The 14,111-nt window shown below is 30.9% G+C and overlaps 2 protein-coding genes across 2 annotated transcripts in view; both read right to left on the reverse strand.

Moving 5' to 3' along the window:
* LOAG_17501 (JmjC domain-containing protein) overlaps positions 1-8,438 on the reverse strand; it is a gene marked incomplete at its 3' end in the record, with an annotated part of 11,901 nt that extends 3,463 nt beyond the window's left edge. The window contains exons 1-15 of the mRNA XM_020450163.1: positions 8,264-8,438; positions 7,965-8,034; positions 7,400-7,526; positions 7,062-7,173; positions 4,414-4,534; positions 3,335-3,527; positions 2,717-2,897; positions 2,147-2,240; positions 1,692-1,824; positions 1,307-1,406; positions 1,143-1,218; positions 902-964; positions 604-723; positions 336-426; positions 133-218 (exon numbers count right to left, since the gene is read on the reverse strand). Coding sequence (XP_020306211.1) covers positions 133-218; positions 336-426; positions 604-723; positions 902-964; positions 1,143-1,218; positions 1,307-1,406; positions 1,692-1,824; positions 2,147-2,240; positions 2,717-2,897; positions 3,335-3,527; positions 4,414-4,534; positions 7,062-7,173; positions 7,400-7,526; positions 7,965-8,034; positions 8,264-8,328 — 1,632 coding nt within the window. The 5' untranslated portion in view covers positions 8,329-8,438. The remainder of the gene's footprint in view (positions 1-132; positions 219-335; positions 427-603; positions 724-901; positions 965-1,142; positions 1,219-1,306; positions 1,407-1,691; positions 1,825-2,146; positions 2,241-2,716; positions 2,898-3,334; positions 3,528-4,413; positions 4,535-7,061; positions 7,174-7,399; positions 7,527-7,964; positions 8,035-8,263) is intronic.
* Positions 8,439-10,219: 1,781 nt separating this feature from the next.
* The window catches only part of LOAG_07763 (RhoGEF domain-containing protein), a 4,823-nt gene continuing 931 nt past the window's right edge, over positions 10,220-14,111 (reverse strand). Inside the window, exons 2-11 of the mRNA XM_020447532.1 lie at positions 13,568-13,753; positions 13,294-13,440; positions 12,881-13,075; positions 12,491-12,583; positions 12,046-12,168; positions 11,742-11,939; positions 11,494-11,633; positions 11,094-11,219; positions 10,786-10,945; positions 10,220-10,443 (exon numbers count right to left, since the gene is read on the reverse strand). Coding sequence (XP_020302248.1) covers positions 10,258-10,443; positions 10,786-10,945; positions 11,094-11,219; positions 11,494-11,633; positions 11,742-11,939; positions 12,046-12,168; positions 12,491-12,583; positions 12,881-13,075; positions 13,294-13,440; positions 13,568-13,753 — 1,554 coding nt within the window. The 3' untranslated portion in view covers positions 10,220-10,257. The remainder of the gene's footprint in view (positions 10,444-10,785; positions 10,946-11,093; positions 11,220-11,493; positions 11,634-11,741; positions 11,940-12,045; positions 12,169-12,490; positions 12,584-12,880; positions 13,076-13,293; positions 13,441-13,567; positions 13,754-14,111) is intronic.

The raw sequence follows: 14,111 nt of genomic DNA on the forward strand, positions 1-14,111 counted from the left end.
CTTCTTTCCTTGGCTTTGCCTAAAATAGAAATCCATTGTTCATAATACTTCAGAAACTTTGCAAAAATAACAAATGTTCTATTTTCTCCCCAATACCATATAATCATTAGATTGCAAATATGAATAAGTTACTTGTTCTTTCGTAATATCTTTATCGTCACTGTTGGTTCCTTTTTCAGTCAAATGAATTTCTAATGAAGTAGAAGCTACAGCATCACCTGTAACAGAACATTTAAAAAATCGAAAACAATATCTAAGGGATTTCATTTAAATGTTCAGAAATTTGGAAGGCCTCTGCTTAGAAATAAAAATTTGCAAATACAGTAATAAGCTACCATCTGCTGGTATTTCCTTTTTGATACCACCATTCACAAAATCTTGTTCAACATGTGCTTCTATCGATTGCTCGATACCATTTTTATTAATCTAGGAAGTAATCCAATAATCTTGTTAGAGCTTCAACATATTTCATGTAAGATTAAGAAACAAACGATACATTAAAATCTGCAGTTAGACAGTGGAGTTTTAATCAATATTGATTCGGAAGATTTATTATAGCTCCAAAATCTTACGAATTTCGGTAAGTAAAAATCTTGGACTAACCTTTCCGTATTTACTTTCCAGTGTCTCCAATAAAATATTTTCGCGTTCAGTAATTTCCGCTTTATTTGCGCGTAAAATATTCATCAGTTGAATTTGCACTTCCACTGATTCGTTTGTATTCTGTAATGATAAGAAGATGTCATGTTGGTGTCATGCGGATTTTAATTAAATACATTAACTGAATTGATAGCATGAAGTCAATTCGAAAAACTGCCAATATTACAGCCTTAATTGTGCATAATTGTGCATAAGCACAATGTGCTTATACATTGTTATGCAAACTAAAATATATAAATACCTGTGGTAATGTTAGTGTAGCAGAAAGTAGCGGACTACCGTCACGATAACGCTGCTGCTTTTGCTGGAAAAATTTTCAAATTATTTTTTTTCTTTTTAAATTGAAATCCAAAAAATTCGAAAATACAAGATTAGTAGCATTAGCTTTTCACCGCAACCGGAGCAACTTCAGCAAGAAAATAAGGGAATATTACATTCGATATTGAAAAATCATGTGCAATTTACAGAAATAAAAATCATACTTTCAAGAATTCTTCCTGTCTCTGACTCAGTTCCGCAGGAATAGAAAGCCTCCAAGCTTCGTTAAGACCAGGTAATCTGAAACAGTAAGAAAGTTTCTAATGCGAAAATATTTTAGGAGCCACCCTCTATGATTTCTAAAATTTCATAACATTGAACGAATTACTCGCTGGGTGGCAGAGATCGTAAATTCCCAATAAGTAATGATGATGGATGCAGCTCCTTTTCAAGGACACGTATTCTTGCTTTCAAAGCTTCCGGTGCTGCTGGAAATAAATCCTTAAATCTCAAGTCACTGATAAAAATTTTACTTTTTTACAATCTAGCAGAAATGACCACTATCAGCAGGGTACTGTTAATACAGCACGGCGTGATTTAAAGTAACAGTACAACAAAAAATTGATGGCAGTAAAGCTTATTACTTCATCTTTTTGCTGGCTTATTGGAGCTCCTAAATTAAGTTTCTTATTTATTGTACCGATCAAAAAGAAACTGAATTGAAAATTTTTTAAATTTCAGAACTAAATTTCCGTTTTAAAAATCAAACTAACCTGGTTGACACTTCAGTGCTTTCTTAAAGCAATGGAGTGCGTCCGAAAATTGACAATTAACTTCGTACAATCGTCCTAAATCTGTCCAAGCTGCACTATGTTCACGATCTGATTGAACTGCGCATATAAATGCCTAAAAATTAGATAGATAAATTTAAAGATTTTGGCATGAATCTAGTCAACCGGGAAGTGAAGCTAAAACTTCAGAGTATTAACTTTTAACTAAAGTTTTGGTCTTAAAGTTTCAGCGGAAATTGAAGTTAAAACAAACAAGAAATAATAAGAGTGATAAAATAACAATAAGAACAATAGCAGTGTTTATTTGTCCAGTAATTCATGACAGTTAGTTTTCCATATTCGAATATCGGTTTTCTAATTCAGATTCAAATTGTTAGAACATATGACAAAGATTAATTGGAATTATTTGTAAATAAAAGCTAAAGAAACCAGCCAACCTGCAATGCATCCATTGGCTGACTTTGTTGCTGATATAAAACACCAATACTGCACCACGTATCCGCATCTGCTTCTGATTTATCAATTGAATGCCTAGAAATGAAATGTAAAGTTTAAAGTTTGTGAAAATTTTTCATGACAGATCTATCTGTATTAAATTTATTGTGGCATGACAAGCCTCTAATTCTGACAAAATAATATGATGAATATTGAAAAATATAACCAAAATGAACAAAGCACTGATTAATTACGCCTTTTGCATAAAGTCGTATTTACGAGTTAAAGTAATAAATTCTCATCCAGTATAGGATAGTTTTTAACCCTTTAACTCTGCCCATATTTTAGTATCCAGAAAAGTACTTATCCTACTTTTTGGTAAGGATAATCTTGTTACTAACCAACATCGTTTATATTTCTTGAGAAATTAAGAAAGCTTGTTAAAGTTAAAGATATTATAATTTATGACAAAATCCCGTTCCATAAGCAAATTTATCCACGACATACAAGTATATAATTTCAAAAATTTGGTAATGAATTTGTTTTTAAATGCAATATCATTAGTAATTAACCTGTAATAAACAAATGCGTCGTGTGCTCTATCTTGTAGCTCACCGTAGCAACGTCCTAAATAATAATATGTTTTCCCACAATTGGGTTCGAGTTCTTTGCTTTGAATTAGATAATTTTCTGCCTCGAAAATCTTTTGAGGTCTCTGTGCCGGCGGACACTCTTCGCGGTAGCACAACCAACCTGAAATATGCAACATAAAATTGTTCGAAAACATTCTTCCGATGCTCTTGTAATAACTGCAACATAACATATTCCACAACGTCAAAACCGCTACTACCAAAACCTAAAAATTCGCTTTGTTAAATCCTCGAACAAAAACATATGAAAAAGTTTTGCAAATGATCATCAGTCAGCTACGGATCATCGCAACAATGCGGCTCACCACCTTTCAGGAATAACAGCAATATACAAATATTTGACCTTACAAAACGAAAAATTCAAATTGAAAACTAAAAGTTGAAAAAAATATGCAACTTCCGCAGATATTATCAAATAGATGACGTCACATATCCATTTCATGAAATATATCTGGGAAATATTCATGCCACTACCGAAAAAGTAGAGGAAAAGGTAAATAGAGAAAAAGAAACGAAAATAGATGATACATTATACATTACCAAGTTGTCTTAGGATCTGCGCTTGTAAACTGCTCGTCAGTTGAACGGAATGGTCAGTTAAGATTGTTCGATACTCGATGGCTGCCCGATCAAGGTCACCAGCGATGTCGTAGCAGTGAGCTATGTTAAAACGCAATTCAACCTTCGTCAGGAATGTGCTTTCACGGCTGTCGTTCAATGCTGCTGTGAAGTGCTGCAATGAATAATTTGAACCCTCTGTGCCAAAATAAATTACTCAAAAGATAATGAATGCTCAGACGACTATAACACATCGAAATGTAATTGACGAGTGAAAGTTCATATTATTTAATAGAAATATGAAAACAATCGTCAAAATGTTTTCAAACGAACGTCTAATTAATTACTAGTATTAAGTGCGCATACAGCAGTAAGTGACATCAGCTTAACTTCGATTACCAAAATTGCTGTGATTTCATTAAGATGAGTTTAACTTTTCTGGTTAATTTGGTCTATGTAAGTCTTATCTATTTGTTGGTATCTCTTATGCTCACCTTACTTTATTCATTACTCATAATATCACCCGTAATGATAATCAAATGTCTGAGTAATTATTAACACCTCATGAAAATCATCAGCCGTAAGATGATTTTATCGTATTCAAAAGAACTAAACAAAGTGATTAAATGTCGCACCCTAAAATTTTCCTCATACTTCCGCCCAATGTCGTTACTTTTTTTTCTGATCAAATGCAGAAATAACTACAAATCACCAGAATTCTGGCACAAATTTCTGTTGTGAAGCAAGAAATAGTAACATTTTTTTGCGGATGGAAAAAAAGAAGGACTAAAAACTTCTCTTTTACGAATCATTTATTCCATTAAGTTTTGTTTTATTGTAAGATGCAGCCATGTACATCTGACATTGAAGTGATGGGTTCCAACAGAGAACAACGTTTGCGGAACATGGGATTTGAATAACAGTATTTGAATGTTTTACCACCTCAATAGAATCGTTACTAATGCGCTGATGATTTTGAATGATACCGGAAGTGAAGCAATAAAATATCAGCACCTCCTAACTCTAATAAGAGATTAAACCAGGGAGGAAAAAAACAAAACCTTAATGGCAAGTTCGAAAAACTCCAAATTCTTGCAAATAAATCCCAATCTGGAATATATTTCAACCGTAAATTCGTGATTTGGATGTGAGTAAAGAACGCGATTAAATGCTTCACCGGCACTGAAATTAAATGGAGACATTTACTTGCAAAGAAAAATTTCGCACACAATTAAGTAAGCGAACTATCCAGTAATTAATATCTAAAACCACTGAATTGAATGGAATTAGACAAGGTAAATTACAATGATTTGTTGTTAAGTCAATCCATTAAAAAGAAAGGATGATGGAGTTACAGAATATTTCAACAATAAGCATGTGATGCAAATTTCATCTATATAACTCTAGCACAGAGTTTAAATCTAATTCGATTTATATTTAAATTTATGGAAATTTTACGACATGAAAGTTTTGACGAAAGAAAACAGAATTAAGAAATATACAGAGGGTAAAATTCCTATTTTTTCTATGCTTTTCAAAAAATCCTTTTGAAATTATACTGTGCTTCCATTCCAAACGGAAAGCTAATGTATTTCTTATTAGTAATGTTCAGTAGAACGAGAAAAGGTTAACTTGTCACCATAAGAGCAGTTCAACATATTTTCAACAACACATACTTTCCTGCGGTAAGCATGAGAAAAGAAAGGGTGATTTTGAAATTCTTTAAATTGATCAGTTCATTTGCATGGAGATAGTTCTGCTTAGGAAATCAGTTTATAAACAAAAAACTTGGATTCGATTTCTTTATTTATTCGCTTATTCTTATAGCGGTAGGACGATCGAAACCAATGCAACACAACTACCTATCAATCCCATCACAAATCACGATAAGTGTTCCAATATACAAGCCCCATCTGTTCGAATGAAATAAAAGAGGACAATGTTGCTGTCAAATGCCGCCAAGCATAAATGACTGATTGTGTTTCATCAAGATTTGAAAATTGTAATAAGAAATGAATATCATTAAAAATTGAAATAAATGGACAAAATAAGCGAAGATGGAAATCTTCCCAATTTCAATGGTAGGAAACTTAGAAACCAAAAGAGTAAATAAGTAAAAACGGGCAGAGGATAATAAGAATAAAGAAAAGGATCAGGAATAGTACGACATTTGTGACGTTTTGATATACTGAAAGAAATATAAGCCAAAGTGATCTCATAAATGGGTAGCTACAACGGTCAATAGGTCGCAACACATACAGACATAACATCACGAGTAGTGGACAGCGCATGTTTGGGATGTGGGACACGCAGAATAATAGTAAGCCGATCGATCAGGTCAAAGAAGAAAAAAAGTGTGAGGTAGAGGATGAGTGAGGGACACTTCTCATCTCACCCTTCATTTCCCAACCTTCGATAATATCCAAGCCTGGGAGGGAGGGAGAGCGAAGAAAGAGAAATGAGTGACCAGCTGAAGATCTCTGATTATTCTGGTCTGCAGCTAAGACAAAAAGGTTGAAATGGGATGCAGAACGAAAAGGACATAGAGTTAGTATTTAGAATGTATAGCGTGAAAACATATCAGGAAAATGCAAATAACTGTGTGAAAAATCAACTAATGATTATAAAAAAGGCATTAAATGTAGAAATGAGGAAGAAATGAAGGCAAACGAGCACTGCAGTCCACTATCGCTGACCATCTGTCAGATTAGAAGATTTGCAAGTAAATTTTCGGTACCCACTGTTTAAATCGCATTAATTTAAACATTTAAAATAGAAAGGACAGCTGCCTTTACGTTATGAAATGAGGAATTGAATGAATTGACTAATAAAACGGTACGGTTGCAATTTCTGTGAATTCAACTTCTAACTCTAAAAATTTTTACTAACATTTTCTTGTTCATAAAAAATCTTTTAGTGTAACTTTTTTAAACATTGAAATTCGGAAATACTTCTCAAACTTTCCTTTCCATAATTTCTCTTGCAAAAATTTCACCGAAAAAACTTGGGAAGGAATATTTTTAGATTTTATTTTTATTTTTTAAAAAAAAGGGCTAATAGTTCAAAGACCTCAATATTGAAAACTTGAAGTTTTTTAGCGTGCTAAGCACCTTTAAACAAATTGCAAAAACATTGAATTTTCCGTGTCTTATTCGTAGATCCTCATAAGTCATTTACACTAAGATGGCTTGAATTAAGCAAATGAAGAAATGAAAGAAAGTAGGAGGGGAGAAAAAGAAGTATGATCACTGATCACTGTGTACAAAACGTTAGCAAAAAAGAACATAAAACATGGGAAAACTTTTTGGAGCTTCAAGCAATAATTGTTGATATGATCACATGTGGGAATTTCCGTTTCTTATCTTATCCCTCCAATTTCGAAAAACGAAATGAAATTATTCTCTTTTGGCACTCTTTTTTGCAATCATTTTCATTATTCCTCATATCCAATATTCTCCACATTTACTATCATTAGTGAAACCAAAACGTAAGTAAAAGAGATCTAAAACGAGAATAACATATAAATAACGAAGGACATATAATCCGTGCAGAGTGCTTATTATAAGTGATAACTGTGCTTCTAATCATATTACAACTTAATTTCATTAAATTTAAACAGCTGGAAATATAGCTGGTCCTTGGCTTTGCTTATTCCACTTTTAATTAGAAAACGTTGTGACAACTATAACTAAGCACTGGTAATACTTACATTTCAAATGCTTTAAAATGGAAATAAACCATTCCGAGACCAAAATATGAAGCTGGTTCTTTCCAAAATCCATCTCTGTTTAGATTATAAGCTTTCTGATAAGCTGATAACGCTGAAAAAGAAGCACTTACGATACGTATTATTGCATACATTCTTTGTCTACAGTTTTTATTCAGTACCAAATAATAATAAGTCAGACTAATCTGAGTCTTTTCGTAGCAATGCTTTCGATTATGCCATATAAATGTAATAATAATAGGAATTCATTTACTGAATCCATATCTCCAATTCATAATTCCATCACTTCATGATCAAAACAATAAATATAATAAACATACCTCTAGAAAAATCTTTTGCTAGCAAACTAATATGTCCAATTTTTAAATACACTTTATAAATTTTCGTGTTGTCTTCCTCCTTCGCCTCAACAAGTTTGATTAATTCATTATCTAGGTTCCGTATACCCTACAATATGAAATACTTCAATGTTAATGAAATATATCTTTCCAATTAAAATTCAGTTTCAATTAATCCCAACCCAATTTCTAAATCTCTCCATCCCACTCACACTTTTACATATTTTTACAGGACAAAAAAAAAGAATAAAAAGACAAACATCTAATACCATCCTAAAAAGAAAAACATTTAAGTCTTTTATTAACATCATCTCTATAACAGTTGCTTATACTATTAACGATTCCTATTAGTTATCCTACACAAAGCATTATGATAGAATACTTCGTGTGTATTATAACCATAATACTTATTTAGCATCAATGTCAGTCATACATTGAAAATTGATTTAAATTACTTTAAACACATATAAGAAAGGTAGAATTAATATCCTAACTTTCTCCTACTACTACCCAGTTTTTACTCATTAACAGAGTTAAAAAATCTAACCTTATAAAGAAGAGCTTTATCGGCTTCCGAAAATTCGCCCTTTTTATTCCAAAAATGGATGAAATCAAAGCTGAAATTATTCAGTGAAAGAAATGTAGAAACAAGAAAATTGAATTATTTGCTTTAAAAAAAAAAATGAAAAAATAATGATGCAAAATAAGCAATGCAGAATTATAACAAAAAAAATGTAAAATCACAAAAAAGAAAGAATAATGTAAAATTTCAAAAACTAATAGGAATATAAGTTTACACCAAATGAATAAATGATAGCTAGATTAATTTGAATAAAATTTAATTACCTGTTCAACTTGACGAATCTAATTTCTTCTGCACACGTGAACCTTGGTTCATACGTGATATTCATGGTTCATTAAGTTGTACAGAATTTTTCTAGAACTTGATAACCTTCTAATCTAAGCGCAAATAAACCAGTACCACACCTTACATACGTAACGAGAAATACGCTGATTCATAGCAACTAAAAATGCTGGCCCGTATGAAATTTATGAAATTATCTCATCTCAGTTTGAATAAGTTAAAAGTAATACGTGTGCTATGACGTATACGTAAGTGTTTTACTTTTTTTGTTGTTGAAGTTAACAAGTGGACAGATAAATGTTAAATGCGGATATATATTGGAAGTATTCCATACGTGCGAATTTCATGTGCTTGTTACGTTTGACAGCCATACATGTCATACGTGCTATATGTTGTTGCTTTAATTGGTACGTGCACTTGTCAGAATAGACACGTGGATTTATTGTCGATTAAGATGTTTACCTACGCTGTTTTATTTTCCTTAACGACATTCAATACGAAGTACATAAGTGAATTTAATCGAGCTAAACAATACTTTTCGTAATTTACCCTACTTTTCTGTAAAATTTATGACGATGCAGTTCTCTTGTACGTGATATTCATTACGCGATGCACTTCTCACGCATGTGATATTTATGACGCGATGCAATTCTTACATACGTGATCTTTACCAGTCGAACCATCATGTTAAGCAAACAAGTTAAGTGGATCGCTTGCAAGGAAAACGGAAAGATCCATTTTTTGATGACCCATTTGCTGGAATTGTTTACTTTTTTTTTTTTTTTTTACTGGAAAAAAATGGGACAACTTCATTTGAGGTTAAATTTTTCCTTTTAACTTTAACTTATTTAATAATAGTTGCAGGGCCACTTGATGACTCACAATGAGGATTTATTTTACAACTTACAATATTTATCAACGAGGACTGTTGAAGTTAAGATACCATTCTAATGCAAATAACAAGCTGTTATCCTTACATGAACCAATAATTCTCATATTGAATTCTTATTGTAGGAGCAAATAATTATAATATTAAATTTTTATTGTAAAAACAAATAACTGTAATATCAAATTCTTGTTATAAAAGCAAATTTTGAATTAAATAGCAAGTTATCATATTCTCCTTCCATATGTATAATGGGATCCCTATTGTATGAGCAAAAATAGCACATACAAAAAAAGCACCTAGGATAAACGAGTGGTGAGAGTACGTAATTCTTATTGTATAAGCAAATGGTGCACAAATTGCAGATTTTAATAATAATGAAATAATTCATCCATTTCATTTACACTTTATAGCACAACAATAGAGCGAAACATATATGTATACATATATTCAATATAATAGTGAAATATACATAAATAAAGATAAATAAACGAAAAAATTACAAGGAATGCAGCAAACATAATAATAAATTGGTAACAACAATTCGAAACAAAATCACCAGGGATTGCAATTGAATTGAATTGAATTGAAACAAAGAACGAATATATAGCAGTAATGTTTAGATATAATACACCTAAGTAATGAGCACAATAGCCCTTAATGTATAAATAAATGCTTCTTCAATGAAATAGTGAAATCTAATTTGTTAACACTTTACTTGTTTCTTGCTTCTTTTGATGCGATCATTCTTTTACCAGTACTATAAATGAATTGAAATTCATCTATTTTCTTTACACTTTAAATGCTTAAAATGATAATTTGAGAGAGAGGAAGAAAGGAAGTGTTATTGTATGAATACTGGACAAACTTATAAAAAAAACGAAAAAGATTGTTTTGTAAACAAAACAAGAAATTTGGTGTTTGTTTGTTTTATTTTAAATAATCTTTTAAGTTGTTCTCCTTCATTCATTTTTTTTTTTTGCCTACTGAATATCTTAAACAAATTGCTATCAATTGATCTAAAGATGAGAAAAGATTAATTAGCAAGAGGTGAAAAAGAAAAAAAACTATGAAATAAACGGAAGCATATTAAATTGTTGCAAATAATTCGGTGGAAGAAGAACTTTCAACAATAGTATTCAGTGGTGTTGCTGTTGTTGTTGCTGTTATTGATTTTGCTAATATTGAGGATGGTATTATCGTGTTTAGTACTCTTGACGATGGTATTGTTGTTGTTGTTGTTGGTGATGATGATAATAAACCTTCTAGAGAATCCTGAAATATACAAGAAATGATAAAATGATAATTAGAAAATTTTCAAATTTGGCGACAAGTTTTAACTTTTGATCATTTATCTATTACTTACCGAATAATCCAATTATGAAAATCAATAATTATGAGAAGCTAAAACAAAGATAATTACGATAATAAAATAATAATAATAATAATAATAATGACAGGAATGATTATTTACAACTTCGGATACATATTAAAAATATAATAGTAGAATATATAGTATCAGGATAAGACATAGTACTTATTACCACCATAGGGAAATATATATACGCTTGTCGTATATTCACTCAAAGATTAAATGAAACTGAAAAACATTTTAACCTCAGGACAACTGTATGATCGTGTTTGTAGCTGATCAGTTGTACTGATATTATTATCCGGATCTTCATCCGATGTAGCCGGAACAAATGTTGGTGATCCAGAAGAGGGTGATGAGCAACATGTACCATTTGGATTGTTTCCATTTCCATCCACAACACTACTACAATTACTATTTCATTAATTATCATAATATCATGAAAAATGATTTTGAAATTATTGCTTTATTTGAAAAGACTAACATCTCCTAATTTGTCTAAAAAAATTCTCGGAAATTTTATTAAATTTTAATTTCAGGTAAATTAATCTACCTATCTGTGGTTGTATCAGAAGAACGAATACTATCAGTGGAAATTGTAGAAGCCCAAGACTGTGGACGAGCCGGTCGATGCTGTTGATTCAGTCGATCTCGATGTGTTACACGTTCACCAACTATCCTAAAATAATGAATCCCATTTTTTTTTCGTTTCCCTTCCCTTTCAAATGTAAAATTCAAAATTTGTTCAAAATATCGTTATGGATTTTTACGAAATTAATTTAAATCAACAAACAATGAGTTATTTACTTTGATAATTTCTAAAATTGCAACATTCAAGATGATATTTCACCTCAATTGTTCATGGAAAGATCAATATAAATAGTTTGATATATTTATAACTTACGAAATAGCACGTGTATATGTACACGTACGTGCGAAAATATAAATATTACTTGTAAAGTCGTTGTATCCATTTTATCCGAGCAGATTCATCAATAGGTTGCACAACATATGCTTCACTTTTCGTCTCATCCCAAACTTCAAAACGTACAGATGATGTCTTTGATGTTTCCGAAAAACCAAGACTGCATGTCTGAAGTCAAGACAAACATTTTATAGAAGATATGAAAAATAGAAATTATAAAAGTTTCTGATTAAAGTAATTCTAATGATAAAAAGTAAACCAATAATTATCACTTACTGGTATAGATAACTTATGTTCGTAATATTCAGAAGCATATGGCACAGATTGCGATCGTTTTTTGCAAAATAACAGACCACCATCGAATAGGAACAGATGTCGACGTTGAGCCTTATTAAGACGACGAGTTCTTTTCTTGAATGCATAAATGTCACATTCATTTTGAAGTCTTAATGCACCCATTTGACAGAGATCACCCTAAAATGAATTCATTGATTAATTTGCATATTTTAGTATTATTATATATTTCTCATGAAGAGTTAATTTTTCATTATTACAATTAGAAAAAAATAATAGTAATTACTACAAATCCAGCAATATGCAATTGATGCATGGCGGTATTAAGCTGAGTCAATAGATCTAGCATAGAGGATAAAGCTTCATCAACATGAGGCTTAGCCTGATCAGCACAATGACGATGTACTTCCTGCAAATAACAGTATATGTAAATTTATCATTATGATCAACTGATACTATTCAATAGCAAAAGTGCTATGATTCAGTAAATGTAGAAGAAGCATGAATGGAAAATGATCTAAGAACCTTAAATCCTAGTAGAAAATTAATTAATTCATTGTCATTCTGAAATCACACTTATACTTCCAAATGCAATAACTGATATTTCATTGAATCAAATTAATGCTGGGGAAATTCTTATACCAAAAATTAGTGCATCAGGTAATGGGACAAGGATTGGCGAGGGAAGGGCTCAATTATAAACCTAATTAATCGTCAGCCTAATCAATTACTTTTAGCAAAAGTTGATATTTGGTAATCCTTTGTACCGGTTTCAATAAATAAGCACTTAATGGTAATGGATGTCCAGCACGTTTCTGGCATTCCTGAAATCAAAATTGATTAAATATCTAAAACAGTAGATTAAGATAATGATATAATTATTATTTATAGCAAATTAACATAATAATACAATTACTATTTCATGAGTTAACGCTTCATTATCTTAACTTACTTTATAACTTTTATGATGTGTGTAAAGAAAAAAAACTGACAAATGACAAATACATATATATATCATCTTTATGTAATCATCATTATTTTTTTTCCTCTTCCCTTTTAAATGTCAGATTAAAAAGTATTACATGTAATAAACGTAAAAGTAAAGATTAAAAAAAGACGACCATAAAAAATTTAGCAACAGCTCCATCTGGTTGTTGTTCCCGTCGTAAAGCTTCTCCCAATGGTTTATTTTGACAGTAACGATGATAAAGTTGAAGAAATTTATTACGATGATTGAGAAAGCATCGGCATATTTCGACTACTGAATTTCCCGCAGCCAAAAAATCAGCCAAAAGATAGTTGTTGTGAAAATTCAACTGAAAATTTAACTTGAGAAATGTAAAAAAATTAATGAAAGAAAAAACTATTAATTCACTGCAAAAAAAAAAAATTAATAAATTATAATTTATCAAATTACAACGATACTAATTATGATAATAATAATAATTATATGACAGTAAGTTATTCGTATTATATCAATTTTCCAAACTTTTTAAATGAAGCTATTAGTGAAATAAGGAATAATAAGACTAACCAGGTCAGAAATATTACCAAATAAGATATCAGAACGATCCCTTAGATGTGATGCTATTAAATGCTCATTTTCAGGTGCTTCAAATGGCCTAATATAGAAATCAACGATAGACTGTAATTCACGAACGTAGCTTTGTTCCGTATTTACCTGTAAATGTAAAAGAAGAATTCCGGAACCGGACTAAATAGTGATCATTTTGAAGTAATGCTGGAAGGAACATTTCTATGATGATGTAATAAGAAATAAAAAAAAAACAGAAATTGTTCCAACTTACTAATTCAGAAATGGCAAAATTTAAGAGTGAAGTTGGTTGATCAGATCCAACTGTCGCACTACTGCTACTACTACTACTAGTACTACCACCTACGCCACCATTACTACTACTACTGCTACCATATTCAACATTTTTTCCACATATGAATGCATCTTCACGATTACCATGAAGCACTTCGATTTGACGCTGCAATATGATAAAAATATAATTAATCAACTAGTTAACTGATCATACTTTTTATATCATAATTAAGTACCAAATAATATTTAATTTATGAAATTCTAAATAATTTTATGTTATGATGAAAATACAATACATTTAAGCCATATGTGCATTCCTTTTTTTGACCTTTACAGCACTGATAAAATTGAATGTAAATAATTGATACTAAAATTCAGAAATATTGTTCTTTTCGTCTGTGCTTTTTAATTTTAAATTCATTTCAATTACCACACAACATGAATTGGAATGAATTGAAATGAAATGAATTAGATTAATATGAGAGGTGAGAGAGAGAGAGAGGAGGAAGAGAGAGAGAAGAAGA

The sequence above is a fragment of the Loa loa genome (genome assembly GCF_000183805.2).
Source record: "Loa loa unplaced genomic scaffold supercont3.83, whole genome shotgun sequence".
NCBI classification, from domain to species: domain Eukaryota; kingdom Metazoa; phylum Nematoda; class Chromadorea; order Rhabditida; family Onchocercidae; genus Loa; species Loa loa.